The sequence below is a fragment of the Podarcis liolepis genome, assembly GCF_965112155.1.
Source record: "Podarcis liolepis genome assembly, chromosome: 11".
In the NCBI taxonomy this organism is placed as follows: Eukaryota; Metazoa; Chordata; class Lepidosauria; order Squamata; family Lacertidae; genus Podarcis; species Podarcis liolepis.
The window spans coordinates 40,657,372-40,681,301 of record NC_139565.1 but is presented as its reverse complement, the minus strand read 5'-3'; the positions used below and the strand labels follow the sequence as shown (position 1 = coordinate 40,681,301).

At 43.8% G+C, this 23,930-nt stretch overlaps 1 protein-coding gene and 2 long non-coding RNA genes across 10 annotated transcripts in view; 2 read left to right on the top strand and 1 right to left on the bottom strand.

Annotated features, from left to right (window-relative positions):
• Window positions 1–203: 203 nt before the first annotated feature.
• LOC310688818 lies at window positions 204–1,758 on the top strand. The gene is made up of 2 exons (XR_014517205.1): window positions 204–929; window positions 1,305–1,758. It is a non-coding gene; the product is annotated as an uncharacterized lncRNA (long non-coding RNA).
• Window positions 1,759–4,602: 2,844 nt separating this feature from the next.
• On the bottom strand, window positions 4,603–12,421 carry LOC310688735. The gene is made up of 3 exons (XR_014517106.1): window positions 11,438–12,421; window positions 8,551–8,643; window positions 4,603–6,322 (listed from the first exon to the last, which is right to left on the bottom strand). It is a non-coding gene; the product is annotated as an uncharacterized lncRNA (long non-coding RNA).
• A 148-nt stretch (window positions 12,422–12,569) lies between these two features.
• The window catches only part of KIF2A (kinesin family member 2A), a 47,708-nt gene continuing 36,347 nt past the window's right edge, over window positions 12,570–23,930 (top strand). For 7 of the 8 annotated variants that reach the window (XR_014517066.1, XR_014517067.1, XM_083465284.1 and 4 more), the window contains exon 1: window positions 12,805–13,120. Coding sequence is in view for 6 of the 8 variants with exons in the window: in XM_083465284.1 (XP_083321410.1) it covers window positions 13,057–13,120 (64 nt within the window). In the remaining 2 variants the exon portion in view is untranslated. Of the gene's footprint in view, window positions 13,121–23,930 lie in introns of all 8 variants that reach the window. The other variant, XM_083465282.1, reaches the window with a different exon arrangement.

Here is a 23,930-nt window from a genome sequence, read left to right as displayed (position 1 = left end):
ATGGGACTCTCAAGAGTCTCCTTCAGCACCATAATTCAAAAGCATCAATTCTTCGGCAATCAGCCTTCTTTACGGTCCAGCTCTCACTTCTATACATCACTACTGGGAAAACCAAAGCTTTAACTATGCGGGCCTTTCTTGGCAAGGTGATGTCTCTGCTTTTTAAGATGCTGTCTACGTTTGTCATTGCTTTTCTCCCAAGAAGCAGGTGTCTTTTAATTTTGTGACTGCTGTCACCCTACCCTCTGCAGTGATCATGGAGCCCAAGAAAGTAAAATCTCTCACTGCCTCCATTTCTTCCCCTTCTATTTGCCAGGAGGTAATGGGACCAGTGGCCTTGATCTTAGTTTTTTTGATGTTGAGCTTCAGACCATATTTTGCACTCTCCTCTTTCACCCTCATTAAAAAGGTTCTTTAATTACTCCTCACTTTCTGCCATCAAGGTTGTGTCATCTGCATATCTGAGGTTGTTGATATTTCTTCCAGCAATCTTAATTCCGGCTTGGGATTCATCCAGCCCAGCCTTTCACATGATGAATTCTGCATATAAGTTAAATAAGCAGGAACCGGCAAGCCACTCCAGTATCCCTGCCAAGAAAACTCTATGGACAAAGTCAACAGGCCCCACATAGAAGCCTGCTTCTGATTACTCGGTGGATTTAGGCATCTTCCCTGAAGCTTTCAAAAATATACCTCACCAATCATGAAGGACAGAAATGTGCCATTTTTATGAGGTTCCCAGGATCCAGTGGGCATACATATTTGAAAGGTGATCACTACTGACTTGATATGTTTGTACAAATGGGTACTGCTTTGCATACTAAAATCTGCAGCAGCTTTTTCTGCTTTCAAAATACTGGCTTATAGACTGACATGGGAAACAGCTGAATGGTAGAACATATGTATCTTCACATGTAGAAGGTGCTGGGGTCAAATCCTTGTATCTTCTTTTTGGGAAGCTCTTCTTCTGTGGAGAGCTACAATACACCATAACGGACTAGATGGGTCAGTAGTGAGATGACAGCAGTTTTGTGTCAACATTATACATTTTGAGATAGAAATGGAAGAATAGAGCCCTCATTAGTCTTATAATACAAGACTTCTCTACAATGTAAGTTAACCTCATCTTGTATTTTATGTTTTGTTATTTGGCAAGACCCAAAAATCAATTCTATTTATTTATTTGAAGGATTTTAACCTGCTGTTCAGTTAAAGGAAAAGGGCTCCCAAATTGGATTATAAAGATGCATAGTAGGACAGTTCCTGCCAAAGTCCTTCAAGACAAAGGATTGGGAAGGAGAAAGAAAAAAGTTGTTATAAAGTTGCTTTTCTGTCATTAGCAAGACATTGTTCTAAGAGCATTTAATGACACAGATAAATCTGTTGCGCTTAAAAAAAAGGGGGGGGAATAAAAAATGAATTTCACGCATCTCAAGATGCTTACAGAGAATCTAGGGCTCAATAATATTCAGAATAAATGTTCAGCTGCTAGCTAATAACACTTTTTTATTATCCCTCACTAAAGAATCCCTTTCAAATGTATTTGACTGAAAAGCAATGCCCAACATTAAAGTCTAATTTCATTCAGTTTAAGAGATTGCTAGCTTGAATTCTTCAACAGCTCCATTTGGCAAGGTGCAAAAATACTTCTGGAGAGCTACCAAGTATTTCTTTCCCCCAGCAACTTGAAGTGAATGTAGCTGCAGGGATACACTATCTTCTGTCTTAACAGGAACAGTGCACGCTGCTGATTCTTAATTTTTTCCCCAATAGTAGCATGTTCAAACTGGATTTTCAATGAATATTTAACTGGGGAAGGTATCTCATTTTCCTCTCCACGAAGAGAGGCCTGTGAACACAGATTTACAATATGACAGGAATGAGTAAATCTAGTCTGCATGGATCCTGCTGTGACTTGGGGAGGGAAAAAGGAAAAGCATGGAAATGAAATTAGCCTATTAACTCCAGTGGGTACATATTTAGTTATGACAGTTGTTGTACTGTTGTAACTTTATGCCAGCAGAGAGGTGGGTTTAAAACTTGGTGGAGGAAAAGACCCTGCTAAGCTGGCTACTCTTCCAATCCTCCCTAGCACTGCCAGTTTCTTTGCCTTGGCAGGTTAACAATATTTTTATTTATTTCTTACATTTATATTTCATCTTTCCTCCAAGGAGCTCAAGATGGTGTACAAGGTTCTTCCCTCCTCATTTTATCCTTACAACAACCTTGTGAGGTGAGGGAATGTAGCACCTACTCTGGTTTATGGTTACAAGGGCATAAAAATACCCTTAAACCAGCATAACTCTAAATTACACTAGTGTAAGGGACTGAGTAGTGGTAATCTTATCTTCATCCAGAGGATAGGATTGGATTGCAGGTCAATTTGAAATGTATTTCTTCTTCAATTAAGCATCCATTTCTCTTCTACAGCCTGACAGTAGAGTCCATACAATTTTCTGACTTAGCTGATCCTTTCTAATGCTTCATTAAGGAAAGTGGTAATGAAGGAAAGACATCTACCATTAGGAAAGGTCTTGGGACCAGAAGGGTCAACTTCTGCAATTTTCTGAAAAGAAATCAAACTTGAACTGTGCCCTTCAGTGAATGTTTTCAGTTATGTAAAAGTGAAATCCAGTTAAGGGAGGGAAATGTTTCTAAAAGCAAGAGAAGATTTAGGACACAATTATTCTGTCATCTGGACACAGTTTACAGAAGAAAGGGAAAATATGAATACTAAATAGTACAATAAAATATATTAATATATGCCATATTTTGAACTGTAAAAGCTCTGCATATTTCAGTTAGAATTAAGTAAACTTCAGTTATTAATAACTGTTCTTTTTATTATTAAACAATCACCTGTCTCCCTTGCCCCCACCAATACCTAACACCAAGATACAGCCAAGTTCACTTACCGGTAATTGGTTTCAGCCATAAACTGTAATGAACACAAACATTTACAGGAGAATATTGTTGCATACCACCCTCAATCTCTGAGTGGAGCAAGATTCCAGGGAGTTCTAGACATGCTTACCCAGGGTCTGTTTCTTTTGGAAAATGAGGCACAGAAGACAGTGGTGTCTTTAGATATATGGCTTATTTATACATATTAATAACCAGAGCATATGATAGAGGGGTTCCTTACATTACACTCCAAGAGGGTCTTGCCTCTTTCAAATAGATATTAGCCATCATGCCCTGCCTTCTGCCTTTTTGCTTTCCCTCACGTTAACTCCTCTCAACTCTAAGCTCTTGAGGGGCTTCACCCATTTGCTTTTTTGCAAAGCATCCCTTTGATCCTCTGTAGTCTTCCTAATGGCCTTGCTTAATTTACTTTCCTCTTCCTCTCTCTCACACACACACCTCATCTTCTGGCATCTCCACAGGCACTGATTCTTCCTGCTTCCTCTCTTCCACAGAAAGCACACAGGGGGTGAAGAAATCAATTGACAACAGCCACTGCACACTTACAGGCACCCCCAATCCCTCCTGCTCCTTTTCCACAGCAGGCTCCCAAGGAGTAGAGAAATTAATCAGCATTTCCTTGGCTTCAGGCAGTGCACCCTTCTCGGAAGCATTGTCTTCTCCCTTGCCTTCAGCTACTGACTGCAGCCCTTTGGAGTCCAAGCCTCATAGCTGCCCATCCATGCTCTGGATCTCTTTGGCCACCCCTTCGCTCTGAATGCCACGCAGCTGTGCTCCTGGGTCACTTTTAACCCCCTGTAGTATCACATCAGGCACGCTCGCACGTTGCATGGAGTCACACTTTCCACTCCATGGAGACTTCCCTACCACTCTGCTAGTCGTGGCTCTATTATATCAAACAACTGGTTCTGCTGCTCCATCTGTCACCACTGCTGCTGCTAGAGCATCTGCTCAAACTGCTTGTTCTGATGTTGTTCTATTCTCTCAAGCTGCTCAAGGTCTGTAGCTATTTCTCCTCCTATTTCAGCACAGGTGCACCTTACTCACAGGCCCTTCCTCCAGGAAACCCCACTTCTGACACCAGTGTTGCACGTCTATTCTTGACATGGTCATAGTGCACCAGTAGTGGGTTTATTCTGCTTAATTACTTGTTCTGCAATGCTTCCACATTACTGCACCAAAAACAGGTAAAAAATAAACCAGAACATTTGTGGGATAACAAGTTACAGGATTTCAGCAGGAAGTGATGGGATACAGCGGCATAGCGTGGGTTGTCAGCACTCGGGGCAAGGCAAGTAATTTGCGCCCCCTAACCCGGGGCAAGGCAAGTAATTTGCGCCCCCTAACCCCTAACCTGCTGCCGCTGTCAGCTTCTTCTTGCTGCTGCCTGGTCTGGTCTGGTTCTCTCCCGCGCTTAGCGCTGCGCTGGGCGGCCGCTGCACTGTCCCGCCCCCAGATAGTCCCTCGCTCTCTCTCCGCACCGCACGCTTGGCACCCACCCCCTCCACAGTGGGCAGCGACCCAGCGGCTCGGATCGGATTCGCACAGCCAGCACTGCAGTGAGAGAGAGTGAGTGAGCCAGGTAGGGGCAGAGAGCTGCGAGTGCAAGCGCCCCCCCAGATGTTGCGCCCGGTGCGGCCGGCCCCCCCTGCACCCCCCACGCTACGCCACTGATGGGATATGCACTGTTTAGAAATGAAGCCGTGTGACTACACCAAAACCTTTGCAAGCACAAACAGTATCGAAAGCAGGATCACGTGTGACCACCCTGATATCATCATGAGCACAAATCGTCATGAATGCATAATAAAATGGACATTTGAGACAAATGTGGTACTTATGGTTTCAGAACACTACCTGCATACTAATTTTCACTAAATAGAAATCTAAGCTATATATGCTTAGATATTGGATATAAATGCTGTTGTTGTAAAAATCTTTAAATTATATTTCTACTCAAAATATGTGCAAGCTCGGATATGATTAATTTTTGAAATCCATCCTCTAACCTCAATAAACATTATCATGGTGATGGCTATATAGCAAAACCAAATATTATTTCTTGACAGAAATATAGGAAATTGAATAAAATGCTATGTGGGGATTTTTCGGTGGTGTCGTTTGTCTTTCCCTACACAAAAGTCTACTTTTTTATTTCAGAGCAAAAAGAATAGTTTAAAGCTTTGTATCACTGTAGATGTAACTGTTCTTGTATTTGCAGTACTTTGTAGTCTTGCTTCCTAATGCTATTATTCATGAAGTGTTATACTCAGCTGGGGGTAGTGTTAAAAAGCTACACCATACGGTGAATGAGATGCTTAAAGGGGGATTGAGTAGGAAGGAGGGGACTGGAAGAGAGTTGAGCTGCTATTGCTGCTTCAGTGAAGTCACAATACTAGGAAACAAAAATGTCCACTTTCAGCTATTCAGCTACCATCAAATCATATTTTCTATTCAGTATTTGTCATTTTCCAAAATCATATCTATATCTAAGGCTTATTAGTTTTTAAAGATATCATACACATGAATAATAATGTGATAGGAATGACAGAAACTCAGTCCAGAGTGCTCACCTATTATTGTTTAGTGAAAGATTGTCCAATACAATAGGATTTTGACTTTTTCAGGTGCATAAATTATACGGAGCCTTACTATTTTATGTGAACAAGTGTCTGAATTAGAAAAATTAGGAGACAGAAGTGGACTGGTGAATATGCACCAATTTTATTTTGGTCAATTAAGAGGAATTGCTGTTCTTAATAAGGTTAAATTGTTCAGGTGGGAGCAGGAATTAATACAAGCTGTTAGTTTTATTGAGATGATTTTACTACAATTGCTGAAAAGGGGAAGCTTAAGCACAGTTCTGGGGAAATTAGTTTTGCTCATGTGCACAAAGAAATTAAGACTATTGAAGTCCTTTGGGCCAAAAGGAAAAAAGGGAAGTGGACCAATATAGCCTGGTGGACCTGCCCACATTTTAGGTCCCATAATGTTAACTAAGTGTGTATGAAAAAGTAAATTAATTCATTAACGTACTTAGATAATGCCAATGTCTTTAAAAGTTTCCTGTAAAAAAAGCAGCACACAAAGCCCGTACTTCTTAGACAGAGTACTTTAAGAGGCCATACTTGATGAGAGGATGCTTCTATTTTTTCTTAAAAGTAACTGATTTGGATTGATGTAAACAGCCCTATCCAAAGCTGCTATTTGCCCCACTGGCTACCTTTAGATTAGGAAAACAGCATGGGATAAGGTTAAGTCCTTCTTCTGCAGTGATACAACCTTGACACTCCTCCAGAGGCTGCTTTTTATATAGAAAGCTCAGGGGGAGAGAGCTGGGTATTGACCCTTAAGCAGAATCTCTTGAATTCTGATCTTATACACCATCCATACTCACCTGGGGAGGAAAAAAAGATGTAGGGTGTTCAATAAATACAAGTTGTTTTTAAAAGTATGAGTTACCTTTTAAATAGCCAATTAAAAAGTGGGCGGAAGATGCTTATATAAAGCAAAGCTAACAGCCTAACTGCCACACCAGGGCTGAGTATCAGGCCTAAATCTACATTAATCAGTGTTCTCAAACCTTCCTCCAGTATTCCCAGGAGAAATTTCATGGGAACAGACTTAAGGGGATGTACTCTTTCATGTGCTTCCCTTACTTTTCATTTTATAGATCACTAAATTCATTTTGATTGCCTTTGTTCTCTGGAATACCCAGATCAAAACTAAACACTGAAGAATCCACGAGGAAAGACAGGCAAACTATTAGGTAGGTGGAGGAATGTTTACTGCTCTTGCCACCAGCTCGTTTTGACAAGGGAGTACAGTGGTACCTCTGGTTACAAACTTAATTGGTTCCAGAGGTCCATTCGTAACCGGAAACAGCTCGTAACATGAGGCTAATGGTGCTTCCCGCTGAGCGCGCGCCGCCGGAGTGCAACTTCCGCTCGCATCCCGGGGCAAAGTTCGCAACAAGGAGACCTACTTCCGGGTTAGCGGAGCACGTAACCCGAAGTGTTTGCAAAGGAGACAGTACGTAACATGAGGTACCACTGTATGGCAGATCAGACTCCTGATGGATGTCAAGGCCCACTGCTGAAGATGCTTCACATTCACACCCTTTTCTTGCCTCTAGGGATGGAAAGTGGGGGGCCAGATTCAGTACAGGGACAGAAGATCCTTCTGATCTTCAGAAGGAATTAGGTGAAGAAATACAAAGGTTCATATTCAGGATCATTTAGATGGGATTAGTTACTCTCTAAAAACCATATCACACTAAAAAATAGGGAGGTCAAAAAGGAGTGAGCAGAGGATACTCCCCATGCTTTCAATTAGTATGCATTATGTAGGAACTCCAATTATGTTATTTATGTGTACAGAATCAGGCAAGTTGTTAATCCAAGGCAGTTACTGTGAATTACATGTAGTGATTTTGTACAAAGGGCACAGGATTAAGGTCTTACTGTGTTGTTTTGTGCAGTTGTGGAGATAAAACTTTGCAAGCCTAGTCAAACAGGTGTTTACACTCCACCAACACAAGCAGGTGTTTATACTCCACCAACACAACAAAGGAAGCAAATTGTGAATGTGTAGAGTAGTTAAAGCATGCTTACAGCCACTATGATAAACTGGTTTGTGTTGGATTTGGAGCTGTATTAAAATTCCTGCTTGGGCACAAAGCACACCGGATAACTGGGTGAGACACTGGATGATTTCCTCCTCTCAGTTGTTTTAAGGATAAAAGGGGTAAATACCTTGAAATACACCAAAAAAGGTGGAGTATAAACACTTGTTGCTTATGTCGGTAACTGGCAGGATGGGCTAAGCCAGTTGTGAAGAATCTTTAGATCACCAGATGTTGCTGGACTACAACTTCAAAGCTCCAGAAAACATGGCCAATAGCCAAGGGATGATGGGAGTTGTAGTTCAACAACATCTGGAAGGCCAAAGTTTCCCCACACTTGGGTTAAACAGTGGGGTAGGGTCTTGTCTGATGCATTACATGTGAGTAGTACCATTGCTGCTTGGGGTGTGATATGTGTAGCTATACTGGACGACAATACCAGTAATGAAACATGAAAGCATGTTTGGTAAGCAATCCAGCTGATTAACCACAGGGACCAAGAAAGCTGCACCATGGCAGTATAGAGGTGATAAGTGTGCTGATTTTGAGGAGGAATGGGTGGATTGATTATTTATATTTCAGTGCATGTATAGGTCAACAGATCTCCCCTTCTAAAAGGTTCTCAGAGGACTTACATAGAATATCAGGTTACCTTATTAAGTTCACAAATCTTGACCCATACATATTTTCTGTTGTGAAATGACATTAGTAGGGGGCAGTTTGAAGCAAAGTAATGCTTTACCCATCCATATCACTGCCCCCGATCATCTCAGGTTCCAAAGCAACCCGATGTCTGCTGCAATTATTTTTCTCTCATGCATCATGTTGCAATTCCAAATTCAGAATAAATTTTGAACTCTTATGTCATTCAGTGCCAAACACAACCTCCTATATGGTGAATCATCATAAGGATAGTGAACAATGCTAGAAGACCCCTTCCCACTGTTTAATCCACCCTGCCAGCTACTGTCTAGGCAACAAATAGTCACAAATCAGCTCACAGATTGATTTATCTAATGAGGTTCAGGTGCTTCATAAGGCAAAGCAGGATGAGGGCAACATAGGTGCTTCATCTTCCTTATTTGAATTTGAGCCTGAAAGAGCAAGGGAAAGTGTGGGTGCATTAACTGTAAGTTGTAAGCACAATTTGTAATACTGCACATCATTAGCGATTATGGGGCAGGACTGTTAAGATATCACACTTAGCTTCCAACATCCTAGCTTTAAGAACTTGATTCAACATGAGATGTCTTAAACTGCTAGGTTTTTTAAAACAACATCATTGTGATTCCTTGGGGTTTCAAAGGAAATTATATTAAAATATTCAAGTTCTGTAAAATATGAAAGTAGTTGCTTGATAATTACTATTTTTTAAAATGTCTTTTAGTTCTGTTATAAATGCACTTCCATTAACAAACCCTGCAGTGAACTGCAACTTGTGGTTAAATGCAGCAGATTCAAGTGCATTTCACAGTGCTATAGCATGAACCTGCACAAAGTTGGGCCTAACAATACCGTATTTTTCGCCCTATAGGACGCACTTTTCCCCCTCCAAAAATGAAGGGGAAATCTGGGTACGTCCTATGGGGCGAATGCAGGCTTTCGCTGAAGCTTGGAGATCAAGAGGGGTCGGTGCGCACCGACCCCTCTCACTCTCCAGGCTTCAGGAAGACATCCGCAGCCTAGGCAGCCCTGCGGGAGGTCCCGCAGGGATGTCTAGGCTGCGGATAGCAGCCTGCTTCCCAGAGCGTTGGGTGCCCTGAAAGCAGAGTGCCCGGCGCTTCGGGAACACATCCGCAGCCTAGGCAGCCCTGTGGGAGGTCCCGCAGGGCTGTCTAGGCTGCGGATAGCAGCCTGCTTCCCGGAGCGTCGGGCGCCCTGAAAGCAGAGCGCCCCTCGCGCCGGGCACACATCCGCAGCATGGGGAGCCATGCAGGAGTTCCCTGCAGGGCTCCCACGCTGCGGATAGCAGCCTGCTGCCCGGTGCGCGGGGCACCCTGAAGCAGAGCGCCCTGCGCGCTGGACAGACATCCGCAGCGTGGGGAGCCCTGCAGGAGTTCCCCGCAGGGCTCCCCACGCTGCAGATAGCAGCCTGCCGCCCAGCGGGCGTGGCGCCCTGAAGCAGAGTGCCCCTCGCGCCAGGCAGACATCGGCCAGCCCCACAAGCTCGGGGGACAGCAGGGAGGCGCAGTGCCGCCATCCCGCTGTTCCTCGACCTGGTTCGGTTTCCTCGACTTGCTTTTTTTTGGGGGGGGGGAAATAAAGGAATTTTTTCCCCTTTATTTCCCCCCCAAAAAACTAGGTGCATCCTATGGGACGGAGCGTCCTATGGGACGAAAAAATTGGTAATTTTTTAATGCATGGCATTTCAGTTTTGAAAGTTGAAAAAAGGTTGAACTGTGTGTATGTGATTGCAGATAGTGCCCATGAGTTTTCTGGGTTTCTAAATGTGCATCAGGGCCCAAAAACATTGGCAATCCCTGTTCTCCTCTTTACACCATAATGCCATGCTCTGTAACAAAAGAAGCAGGCACTGCACATAGAATCCTTAGGTTCTTTCTGCAAATGTCGTAGAAGTGGCAAAATTCTCAATTCAAAATTTAAACTACACGTACACCATAGTTTTTGCTGGGAGTTGCCAGCATAGGCTTCAATAGGGCAGGAAAATCTTAAATTTTTGAACCACTGCCCAGAACTTCCACAAACTAATGAAAGCATGCCTTCTTCGGCAAGCCTGAATAAAATACTGTACACCAGCAGTTTATCAAAATGGGAAAGAGATGTATGAGATGCCTGTATCAAAACTGGGAGTAAAAAGGGTCAAGGTGTCCATTTTAAGCACTATTTAACTTTCAAAGGGTGCTCATCAATGCTCTTGATGAGCAATGCTTCATCCTGGAGAAGAGTGACTAGTGGGGTGCCACAGGGTTCTGTCTTGGGCCCGGTCTTATTCAACATCTTTATCAACGACTTGGATGATGGACTCAAGGGCATCCTGATCAAATTTGCAGATGACACCAAACTGGGAGGGGTGGCTAACACCCCAGAGGACAGGATCACACTTCAAAACGACCTTGACAGATTAGAAAACTGGGCCAAAACAAACAAGATGAATTTTAACAGGGAGAAATGTAAAGTATTGCACTTGGGCAAAAAAAATGAGAGGCACAAATACAAGATGGGTGACACCTGGCTTGAGAGCAGTACATGTGAAAAGGATCTAGGAGTCTTGGTTGACCACAAACTTGACATGAGCCAACAGTGTGATGCGGCAGCTAAAAAAGCCAATGCAATTCTGGGCCTCATCAATAGGAGTATAGCATCTAGATCAAGGGAAGTAATAGTGCCACTGTATTCTGCTCTGGTCAGACCTCACCTGGAGTACTGTGTCCAGTTCTGGGCACCACAATTCAAGGAGGACACTGACAAACTGGAACGTGTCCAGAGGAGGGCAACCAAAATGGTCAAAGGCCTGGAAACGATGCCTTATGAGGAACGGCTAAGGGAGCTGGGCATGTTTAGCCTGGAGAAGAGGAGGTTAAGGGGTGATATGATAGCCATGTTCAAATATATAAAAGGATGTCACATAGAGGAGGGAGAAAGGTTGTTTTCTGCTGCTCCAGAGAAGCGGACACGGAGCAATGGATCCAAACTACAAGAAAGAAGATTCCACCTAAACATTAGGAAGAACTTCCTGACAGTAAGAGCTGTTCGACAGTGGAATTTGCTGCCAAGGAGTGTGGTGGAGTCTCCTACTTTGGAGGTCTTTAAGCAGAGGCTTGACAACCATATGTCAGGAGTGCTCTGATGGTGTTTCCTGCTTGGCAGGGGGTTGGACTCGATGGCCCTTGTGGTCTCTTCCAACTCTATGATTCTATGATTCTGTACCTGTATAAATTATTATTGGATCAATTTTGAATCTGGCACATCCATAAACCTTATTTTGGTTGTCATCCGTCTGTGTTGGGAGACAATGGAAGGGTAAAGTCAAACTGCTGGCGAGTTACAGCACCTGCTGTGGCTAGAGAAAGATACAAGAGAGTCATGTTTTATTGCAGTTGGGGCAGATGAAGGTGTCCAGTTGCGCTGATGGAGGTGTACCATGGTGTTTCTTCTTTCTGTGCTGGCAGGCATTTCTGCTCTGGTCACTGCTGTGATTACATGACCTGACTGTCTCCAAGTGCTACGTTTATATACAAAGGATTTCCACATTGCCAATCTTCATGTTACATTTGCAGAGCTCTTAACCAGAGTTGGTCTGCCATTTGGCCTAGTGCTTGAAGCCAGCTCTCTGGGGATCTTGCCACCTTCCATTCTGTGGACATGACCAAGCCAGTGTAGACATCGCTGAGAAAGGAGTACAAACATGTTGTGAATGTGGGCTTGGGAGAGCGCATTTCTGCTTGAAACTCTGTCCTGCCATGTGATGCCCAAAACCTTCCTGATGTGGCACATATGGAAGGTGTTGAGGTCATGTTCCTGATGATCTTAAGTTGCCCATGACTCACTTCCAAAAAGAGCATGCTCAACACACAAGCCTGGTAGACCTTCATCTTGGTATAGGACCTTTGCATTGCATTCTACCTTACCCTTTTGGAGAGGCAAGCCATTGCCGTAGTTGCCTTGCCGATATGCTTGCCTCAGGGGCAGGCAGCTGATATGCCAAGTATATATATGGCTTGGCAGGTGTCAGTTTTATAAACTACCATAACTTTGAGGCTTGCAATGTCAGACCCTGCATGCTTTCTTTCCTACTCACCTTATAACTCAAAGGGCACTTTTGTGCCCCTTTTTAGACTCAAGACAGTATCCTGAGCAAGGAGCTGAGCGTTGAACCTGAGTTCAAATTTCACCTCGCGGTTCAAGAGATTCACTCGCCCGCCTCGGGCAAACCCCACACCCCCTCCTCGCCAAATGGGGCTAGTAGTAAAAGGTAAAGGGACCCCTGATCATTAGGTCCAGTCGTGCTAGTAGTAGTAGTCGGTACCTAACACCACACGGAAGTTGGGCGGGCTTGGAAAGGGCGAAGGCAGCAGCTGTGCACGTCTGAAATGTTAGGTCGCCCAGTGTGGCTCCTGTGGGGGAGCGAAAGAGGAGCGGGCGGCAGAGCCGGGGAGCCTCTCGGCCGCGGGCGCCCCAGACGAGAACGAAACGAGCGCCGAGCGGCGGCGGCCCCCGACGTCTCCTCACGCCAAACTCGGGCAACTCGCCGCCTCCGCCGCTACTCCAGCGTCCGCCCCGCCTCCTCCCGCCCCTTCAAGCCGGTCCTGCCGTGACGCCTCCATTGTGTGCGCAGCCGCAGCGGCTCCCGGCGACTGTTGTATCCGGCCGGCGCCTTTTTCTCCTCCTCCTCCACCTCCCTTTCCCCCCCTCCCCCTTCCCCGTAGAAACTGCCGCTGCCGTCGCGGGCGCCCCTTCTCCTTCTCTCTCGCCCGGCGGGGCCCCGAACAGTCTCCTCTTCTCTCTCCCTTCCCCTCCCCCCCCCGCTACCGTCACTCTATGACGCGATGGCAACGGCCAACTTCGGCAAGATCCAGATAGGGATCTATGTGGAGATCAAGCGCAGCGATGGTGAGCCGGGAGGAGGGAAGGAAAGGGATGTATGGATGGAGGGATGGATGCAATGGGAAAGGAGGGAGGGAGCGCCGGCAGCCTGCTTCCTTCTGCTGCCTGGCTGCCGCCCTTCTCCTTCGGGAGGGGGGAGGGGCCGGGGCCCTTTATGCGCGCGGGGCCCGCGGAGGACACGAGCCGCCCCTCCGCCGGGGCGTGCGGAGGGTTGCGCGTGTGGGGCGGCGGCGGCCGTGGGCCTGTGGCGTCGCCCGCTGTCGCTAAGGCGCTTTTTGTGTCGCCTCCTGTGATGGTGGCAGCGGTGGGGAGGGAGTGGGCTTGTGAGGGACTCGGGGCGTGAGGCTGCTGCAGTGCTGTGGGGAAGGGCGGGCGAGGAGGAGGAGGAGGAATGAAAAGGGTGTGTGTAAATATATATAAATGTGTATGTTTATAAATGCACACATATGGTGTATGTGTGTGTGTGTGTGTGACAGGAGGCACGGGGGGGGGGAAGCCATGGGGCGGAGGGGTCAGTCTCGAGAGGTTGAGGGAGTGACAGGGGAACGGATGGGGAGCTGGTAGGGAAGGGCGTGACCCCCGCCCCACAATGCGTGTGTGGTGGTGCAGGAAGGGGGTCGGGGTGTGTATAGGGGGGGGGTCGGCGCCTGCGATGGTGAGGTGGGACAGCTGCTTGGTATGTGTAGTAGCATAGGAAAGGTGAGGCTTTGGAGTGGTTTGCTCGATCGCTTGGAAGAGGAGGAGAGTGGGTCCCCCCCTTCCCCTCCACAAATGCACTGAGCAAACCTGTCATCTCCCCAACAGGAGCGTGCTTTAGAAGCACACAGATCGGTATGAGCTTTACATCAAACGGCCGGATGCAGTGACGCCAAGGGAGCTTTACCTCTCACCCCCCCCCATCGCCAATTATTCGACAAAAATCTTACCATGGTGTGTTAAATGAAATAGAATCACACACAGCCTTTTGACACCCGGATGTTTGTATTGCCCCCCTCCCCCCTCCCTCACAAACAATAAGGTTCCTGTGTTGATTCAGTGTTTCCCTTTTTTGCCCTGTATTTCCTGGCAGCAGCATGTGCGATGCTTTCTATAGATGCAGATGAAGTTCGTGGGCGGGTGAAGCTTGGGAGCGATTACCCTTGGATAGTATGACTACAGCGTATTGGAAGGCTGCAAGCAGAGTGAATCGATGGGCCCATCTCTGTTGCTCAGTGGATGGGGGTGATGTCGTCTGTTGCTAGCTGGCCTCGTTGATGCTGGGGTGGGGTCAGCTTGGGATTCTTCCAACAATGCTAAATAATTGGGGAGAGGAGGGAGGACACCAGGTGTTTATGTCGTAGCAGAGGTATTTAATGCTGGTGTACTGAAAGGGAGAAGGAGCACATAGTATTTTTAACTGCTTTTCCTTTCAACTCTTCTAATTGCACTCTGAGGACTGTGTTTTTATTGCAGCGTTACAGCTACACATACTCATATAATGGAATTAAGTGTGAGAGGGTGTGTGAGAGATGAGGCTACTCATTATTCAGCTGTGTAATTTAAGAAAGGATAAAAATTCTTATTCCAGCTTCAGAGTGACCCAATGGGGGGGTGTGGGTTTGGGTTTTCCTCCTTGCCACAGTTGAGACAGGTGGGTGAATGAAGCAGACAGGGTAGAATAGTAGTCTAACTGAGTAGAAATATTTTCTGCATTGGAATGGAGGCATTCTGTACTTCTGATCTACAAACCCATTCTCATGATTCTAAGAAGTAAAACTCTGGCATTGCTTGCTTCAGCCAGTGGTGGAGGAAGGTGGGAGGCCCTGGATGCCATTTTCCTACTTAGAGAGTTGCTTTGATATTCCAGCCTTCCTCAATGTATGTGCCTTTCAGATATTTGGACTACAGCTCCCATTAACCTCAGTCTGCTGGCCGGGACTGATGGGAGTTGTAGTCTAAAATGCCAGGAATGTGCTATGTTGTGGAAGGCTTAAAATGTAGTTTTCTAGTTTACATTTAGCAATTAATTTGGTTTGGTTAGTCACCTGTCATCACCAAGTGTTTCTAAAAGTCTGTTTCAAAAGTGGTTTGACAGAATGACTGCTGATGGAAGAAAATAACTATAAGGCCTTGAAAACAATTCAGTAGTTCTTTAGACGAATTGAGTGTTTCCAAAACAATGAGATACTTAATATCTAAAATCCCAAGGGGTGATATTTCTGTCAGTTAAATGAAAAAGCATTGGGATTCTGTTTGTGTGAAAATTGGTAACCACATAAATTTGTTTTGATGTTTCCACTGTATCTTTCACTTTAAAAAAAATAAACAGGGAGCTCTTTTCTCCCTGGTTTTTAAAACTGCCATACTCAAATAAGACCACCTGCAAATAGCCTTGGATCTAGTCCTTTTAATTTTAAGGAGAGATTCCTGGCAGGATGGTTTTTTGTGGATTTCTGCAAGTACAAGTGAGGTTCCATGGGTCCAAGTAAGTTTAGTACAAAATTGCAGGAATGTTGGGTAGGAGGAATTGCTTTAGAGAGGGAAACAAAGGTATGTTGCTGTCAGAACTGTGACTTGAAAATTTTCCGGCATTTTTATTAATACAATTATAAAATTTAAGACTTGGTTATAGTCTGCAGTTTGTAGAATCACAGTACTTGCAGTATATAAAATATTTACAAATTTAAAACAGTTTTTGTTGTAGTTCTTGTATATCTTTTGTTTAAAACAAAAAAGGAAGACTGACCAACATACAAAGCTGCATAGGGTGTAGGTGATATGAAAGTTGACTATTTAAAATTATCCCAGCAATTGTTACTCCAGTTTTGTAGGGATGGAAGGGATACTGAGGACCATCTAGTTCAACCCCCTGCAATGTAGGAACATGCAGCTGTTCTATACAGGGATCGAATACAGGGACCTGGGTACCATGCTGTAACCAACTGAGCTATCCATGTCATATATAGATGAATGGATGGGGTACTTACCGGAGACACATTGGAATATATATATATATTCTGTCCCTTGCAGTTGGTGTAACTTTCCACTGTGGGCAAGACAGAAGCAAGACAAGCATTTATTTCTTTAAATGATTTGTATGCTGCCCTTCAGTTCATGAAATTGTCAGGGTGGCTAGCAATTCCAAGTAAAATACTGTTAAAGAAAAACAACACATAAAATTAAGTTAGTACAAAAATGAAAAACATAACAGTATAAAATCAGTCTGTTAACCCCATCTTAAGTGACATACCTGAAGGCCTAGGCACATTGGAATGTATTTTACCCAGGTGTCAAAAGAGCATCATGTTTGGTGCTAAGTGAACCTTCTTGAGGAGGACAATTCTACTTGTGGACACAACACCACAACTGTAAAGCTCTTCTCTCCAGTTAGCACCCATCTAATATGAAGGTGATAAGACTATGAGGAGTGGTTCTGAAAGAATTTCTGTATAATATTCAGGCACTTGCATGTGGGAAGAGATGTTCTCTACCACTGGCCAGTTTCTCTTGATGCCTCCATGTGATCATGTATGTTTCTAAACACTACTTGTTTCATTATAAATATGCAGTTTGCCATTCATTTTCAACTGAAGTGGGTGGGTAGGCAAGTGTTTCCCACCACCTCCTGGAAGCCGCTGAAAGAGCATTTTGTACCTTAGGGAATACAGAGCAATCACTTGTTGTTTCCCATCGTCTGGTGTGCGGACAAGACAGAAGGAAAGTTTGGTCAAACAATATGTTACATGCAGATGTGTGTGTAACCCTTGGCTCAGCACTTGGCTGGGGGAAGAGTCTAGGGGATATTCTATTTATATAAAAATTTTGCTGAAGCCCCAAGCCAAGAAACCTGGGACTCCCAATTGAATGGCTGAATAGCAGCCCTCCCACAAGGCACACCCACTCCTAAGGTATGTGCAAGAAATGGTGTCCTGTAACTAACAACAGTGGATCAACAAGAGGTTAACAATGTGGGAAGCAGTACACAAATCGATTTTAGTCTAAAATGTCCTACTTTCTTCCAAAGGAAGTCTTACGCCCTTACAGTTAGTTTAGGGTGCAGTGCAAGCAGCAACTCTCAACAGGTGGCACCAGAGGATGGTTTCTGTGCCTTTGCAACTCCATGCTGATAGGAATTGCTTCTCTTAGGTGGATTTCTGAAACGGTGATTTCAGACAGTAGTATTATAGCAAGCAAAGCTCAGCGATCCCTAATTGAAACATTATACTGTATGGGAGACCAATTTTCTCCTCTTCATAAAGAGAAATGTATCTTTCTCACCAGATCTGTGACCGCTACTCTCTAGAGGCCATTTTCTGTTGGGTGAACTAGCACCAGCACAAGTGATCTAGGCAGCTCTGGCCAACATACAAATGAATGTGGCATGCTGGGTTGAACACTTATGTTTTCTCTGCACTTTCTGCTTCCGCTTGGTGTTACCTTCTCTACAGCTTAAAATGTGTTATGTTATCTCATGGTTCTTTTTCACAGGCAAAGCTACTTACAGAGCGTTGCTTGGAATCATGAGCACAGGGATACACAACCCCCTATTTCCTGATTCCAAATTGCCCCTACAACTGGTTTTCTGTTTCTTCCAGTGTTCCACTTGAATGTTTGCCTATATTTGAAACTCTGAAGGGAAAAATAAAAGAGAATTTGGAATAAATAAATGATGAACAGGGAAAGGGTTAAGCACCAACAAAGCCACAGTTTTGATTACTCTCTGTTTCGAAAGAGGTCATGGTAATGCGGCATATATCTGGGTGTAATATCTAGTTTGTCCTGAGGGAGGGAGAAAGCCAGGAGCAAAAATGACATAGGGCTTGTTTCCTGTCCTCCTCCATCTCTTGACTTGGGGATTCCTCAACTTCAGTTGGATACCTGGACACGTGGGCATTAATTAGCAAAATAATTTGCTGATCAGGCTGCCAGGACAGCAACTCACATTACTTTCATGAAAAAAGATCATCAGTAATTTATCTCAATCTTTTAAGTTCCTGGAAGACAAGTGGCAAGACCAGTATTTTAGATTGTGGTTAAATATGTAATTTCAGAACTGAAGGAATAAAGTTAGTCTGCCTCAGATAATTGGCCATGCAGTCTATTCCCACCAGTATTGAAAGAGGCGCTGCCCACATTGGCATGCTGGTGTCCATGATTCTCAAGTGCATGACAGGCCTTTCTGTGCACCCAGTTACAATACTTAGCTTCGATTCTGGGTTGATCTGTCAGCTTTATCTGCTCCTGTACTCCTTGGAAGGCAAGGCTGTCTGAGGGGCAGAGGGAAGTCAGTGACAAAATAATTCTTTTCTATTTGCAACTGTGTGGTGTAACATGACCTAACTTCCACTGTGCCATGAACTTCAGTATTCTTGTCTTCTACTTCCTGGTTAGCCAGCTACTACCTTAGTCATCCAGAGCAGCTGTGTTTGTTAGTGCCTTATGTGTAACACCCCATTGTTTCCTGCTGCTGTGCAGTGCTAGGTAATTAGCAGCAAGAAAAATCACCAGCAAACATGCCAGGGTCTGGATTTATAGACAAGCAAGAATACTTCATACATGAAGAGGAATATTTAATTTAATGGGACAAGGTAGCTATGACTATGATGAGTTCTATTAACTTCAATGAAAACGGGACATCTGCATAGATGCTCTGTTGATATATGCTGAAAACAGATCCTGTCGAAGTGCCATTTATTTTTTGCACTTATTGTGTAATACATATCTAAGGTCAGAAATGCCTTTTACATCAAGAATTGTAGTATGCACACTGTGGTTTATTTGTTGACATTAGACCCCATTACTTCCATTTTTTATGTCCACTCCCATTTTGAAAGTTTAGCCTTTTACTTAAGAAAAAAACCTTTTATACTTTGTAGAAATGCCTGGTTATATAAAAGCTGCTAGAACTGCATCAACATTATCTTTGGGTGCGTGGGGGGTGGAATGGACGTTTAGCCCATTTAGTTCAGTAGTGCTTACTTCTTGGGAGGTGTGTATAGACTGGCAGCTGCAGCGGGTAGAAGAGAACTGAGGTATTGAAAACTTGTTAAACTTAGACTGCAATCCTGTGCCATTTACCTGGGAGTAAGTCCTATTGAACTCAGTGGAGTTTGCTTTGTAGTAGTCCTGTAAAGGACTGTATTGTAATTCTGCAATTTTAGCAAGTCATGAAAAGATGTGCACATGAATTACAGTAATGCACTTCTGAGACCTAGCCACCTGAAAAAGCTAATTCAAGGTTCAGCTCCCTCATCTTCAGCTACATGGGCCTCTAGTAGCAGGGCTTCCCTACCTGAGACTCTGAAGAGCCTCTGCTAATCCTTGTACATAATACTGGCAAGATTGACCTGTGCTCTGACTCAGTTTAGCATTAGGCCATTTCATACATTTATATGATGAGTAAGCATTGCCCCAGAGCAATTAGATGAGTTGGCATGTGGCTATTAGCTTTTTAAGGATAGAATATTGCCTCCCATGCTGTTTAACTTTCCATTCTTGAAAGGGAGAAAGTAAGAACCCTACACCTTGTTTCCACAATACTCTTAAGCTCAAAGGAAGAAACAAGTTCTAAGGCTTGAATGGTACTGTTCACTTTTCCAGCTTTAGTTCATGAGCTTTCATTCTAGAAGGGGGAATCCAACCTGCAGTCTGATACAGCCAAGTGTAGGGCAATATTAGTGCTGTGCTATGTTCTCTAGATTGAGGGCACAAGGAGAAGGGGACGACAGAGGACGAGATGGTTGGACAGTGTTCTCGAAGCTACTAATATGAGTTTGACCAAACTGCAGGAGGCAGTGGAAGACAGGAGTGCCTGGCGTGCTCTGGTCCATGGGGTCACGAAGAGTCGGACACGACTAAACAACAACAAATGTTCTCTAGAAATTGAGGCTGGACAGGGAGTGGGGGCACAGAAAAGGAATTTGGGAAGTTAAGTTATGAATAATAGCAAACTTAAAGGTAAAGGGACCCCTGACCATTAGGTCCAGTCGTGAACGACTCTGGGGTTGTGGTGCTCATCTCGCTTTATTGGCCGAGGGAGCCAGCGTACAACTTCCAGATCATGTGGTCAGCATGACTAAGCCGCTTCTGGTGAACCAGAGCAGCGCACGGAAACGCTGTTTATCTTCCCGCCAGAGCGGTACTTATTTATCTACTTGCACTTTGACATGCTTTTGAACTGCTAGGTTGGCAGGAGTAGGGACCGAGCAACGGGAGCTCACCCCGTCACGGGGATTCGAACCACCAACTTTTTGATCGGCAAGTCCTAGGCTCAGTGGTTTATACTACAGCGCCACCTGCAAATAGCCAACTTAAGTGCTAACTAACCACTAAAGTTTTATTTGTAATGCTGCACTTAGACTTTCTGTTTGCTGCTGCTCTACAGCTTAGTGTTTGGGGCATAGATTTTACATTTAATGAGCAATGGAAGGAATAGATCACCATGCAGATATGTAATTAATGCAATTAGATTGAAGTGCAATATTATGACTCAAGCTTTAGACTAGTTTTTTTTACTTCATGTCTTTGGTGTCTGAATCATACAATGTGTAATATTATAAAGTAAAACTAGAGCAGGCTTTGTGGTTATAATAAATAATCATGGATTGTGTAGCTTGAGGTGAGGAGCAAAAGTGTAAGAGAAACAAGTCAAAAGATTTACATCTTAGCAGGGTGGGGATAAGGATATTTCACAGACATTGTCAGTGTCTTGCATAGTGAGAAGTGTGCCTCCATTTCTGGTAATCTTTCAGTCATGTACATTTTCCATATTTTCCTTTTATGGGAGATGCTGTAGAAAGAAGACACATCTCTCTGACACTTTAAGTCACGTTGCAACCCCTGAATTGGGCATTGAAGAAGTCATAGGAGCAATTTTTGTGAGCTTGTTTGCAGCCTTGATAACCTGCAGTTTGGGTGTCTTTGTGATTCTTCAGAAGATTGCCTTCACTCTAAACTAGTTTTGTTCACTTTTGGTGAAGTTGGCTTATAGCCAAATCTCATTGGCTGTGAGGCATCACTGTTGCTAGAAAGAGGAACTATTTTCATACACAAAATCTTGCCAGTGCTGCAGTTCATGGGGCTGTGAATGTTGGTGAACCAGCACAATGAAGTAAGCATTTGGCTGGGGGGGGGGTGACGGGGTTAGAAGCTATTTGGGGGATCTTGGAGGTCTCCTCACATTAAAAAAGCTCAGTGGGAAACATGCATTCCTACAAATATGTGGAGTGTCAACAGGAAGAATGGAAAAGAACTGCTCATGTAGGAGAGATAAGGATAACAAAATGTGAAGGTAGGGAATTGCAGGAAGAATAGACCAGATTATAAGGAAATATTCTGGTTTTTTTTTTTTTAAAAAAAAAGCATCCAAGTGTATGAAGGCAGGCTTTTGCAACCTTTTTACTGGAGTATAGACAAAAATAGACTTGTTAAATATTTAGGATTCACACTGAATCATTTTTGAATATAATGGGTAGCATGCCAACCTTTCACTAATTGGTTTGCTTGAAGGCTTTGCAATGCAGTTTGTGTTATAATTTAGTCTCTTATTTAACTTTGGTGAAAAATCCATTTGGAAATGGTTTGAAATCTGTTTGAAATGGTTTGAAATCTGTAGTACCAGAATCAGGTATTAAAACTTCATCAGATCTTTAAAGCCCAGGATAATAGGAATGTCTTCACCTGAGTCTATAACAGTAATCTGTAGCAGTGTTGCTGGTTGTCCACCAAGTTGGGGAGCTTCATTTGACAGCAGCACAAAACCAAACCCACCCCTGTAGAATTTCTTCCAGAAGACTTTCAAGAGGCACCTTCTATATTAACCACCAAATGTTTGCTGAAAACTTCTCTTTGTCACCAAGCTTATGCAGACAATTAAGAAAAACATTTTCTGTAATAGTCGACTGGGGATCTGTTTTAATTTTTATGTGGTTTTTATTGCAATGCAGTTGTTGGTAAATTGTTGGTTTTTTTAAAATATAAAATTGCGGCATATAATTTTTTAAAAATAGTTGAAGCTCTTTAAAATGAGGAGAACAATTTAAAGGTGATATAATCTATCTGTACCAATAATGTAACACTGAGCAGACTGCATTGCTCCTTTTCTCGTGCATCTTTGTGTAGTATTTTGACATCTTGACTTGAAAAAACCCTTGTCAACTTTGTTGATAGCCATGAACTGAATGCCCTTACTATAAGACACTAAATCATATATGTAATCTCACTTAAATGAATACAGGCAGTGACCATTTCGCACAAGGGTTTCATTCCCAGCCCCTGCGTGTGTCACGGAGTGTGCATAAGTTTGCCCTGCCCTGTTATGCCCCCATTTTGCCCTCTTCTGCGTCCAAAAGGACCTGTGCGTAAGTGATCGCACATCAATTGGACACATGCTTAAAATGGTTGTCACCTGTATTCACTTTTTTACAAGGAACTGTCCAATTTATGCATGTTTATGGAACTGTAGAATAGCTGTGATTCCAGTTGAGCTATCTGGGTGAGAGCTTATTTGAGGCTCTTGTTTACTTTTTAAAAATCACATTTTTGTCTTGCCTTTCCTCTAAGGGTCAACTTTACATTTTTGCAACCTTAGGGTGTAGGTTTGGTTGGAAAAAAACCAAGTAGGCCAAGATGACACAGCGAGGTTCTTGGGTGAGTGGGAATCTGAACTCTCTGTTTGTACATGCCACTAAATCAAACTATGGCTTATTGCAAATAAGGAAATGTGTGAATTCTTGTTATGAAGCTCATGACCTCTGTGCTCCTCCCCCAGTCCTGTTGCTGTCATGCCACCAAGGGTTAAACCATAATTTGGCGCTGCTCTAGGAACCCGCTTGTTTGTGCCAGACTATAGTTTGTCTTCATGTTACAGTGGTGTGCCTCGCAAGACGAAAAGAATCCGTTCTGTGATTCTCTTCGTCTAGCGGTTTTTTCGTCTTGCGAAGCAAGCCTATTGACGGATTAGCGGATTAGCGCTATTAGCGGCTTTTAGCAGCTTATCGGATCAGCTGATAAGCGGCTTAGCGGCTTAGAAAAGGGGGGGGGAACCTGCAGGAACTCGCAAGACATTTTCGTCTTGCGAAGCAAGCCCATAGGAGATTCGTTTTGCGAAGCACCTCCAAAACGGAAAACTCTTTCGTCTAGTGAGTTTTCCGTCTTGCGAGGCATTCATCTTGCGGGGCACCACTGTACATACAAACCTGGTCAGTGTATACTCTAACCATCTCAAGGTGGAAAGCATGATTTTTCAACGGTTGTCACTCCTTCATGCAGTTGCAACTGTGTTTCTGGAAAGAAGCATTGGGAATGGTGTTAGTCTACCCTGTCCTATTTGTTGCATGCATTACTACTACTGAGGGTAGCATATTACTGAGGGTAACAGTTCTGCAAGTCTTTTGCCATTGACTCTTCTCTACTTGTGATTTCATAACTGCATTGCCAATGTGATGGTTGGTAGGGCTAGTTGACTAGGATGCTGATGCATTGGTCAAGTTTATTAATAGAAACTTAATTTTGTATCAAATTGCATATGGATTCCATAAGTGATGAAAACTAGTACAAGGTGCCAGATAGCCAGGACAGTTAAGATAGCCAGGACAGTTAAGTGACCAAGACTGCTTTTGAAATAGACAATGTAGGGATTGACGTAGGAAATGTCCCAAAGGTGGCCTTTGGCATGGTATCTTTCTATTTTGTAGGGCTGCCCATGGAAGTTGATGCGAGTGATCTCCTAGATTGCTCTTTTTTGACACAACATTTCTGAATTATCAGGTTGGGGGATGGTTTATCAGATCCCAAGGTATTAATCTCTCTGTGTCACAAGGGACATCTTAATCCCCTC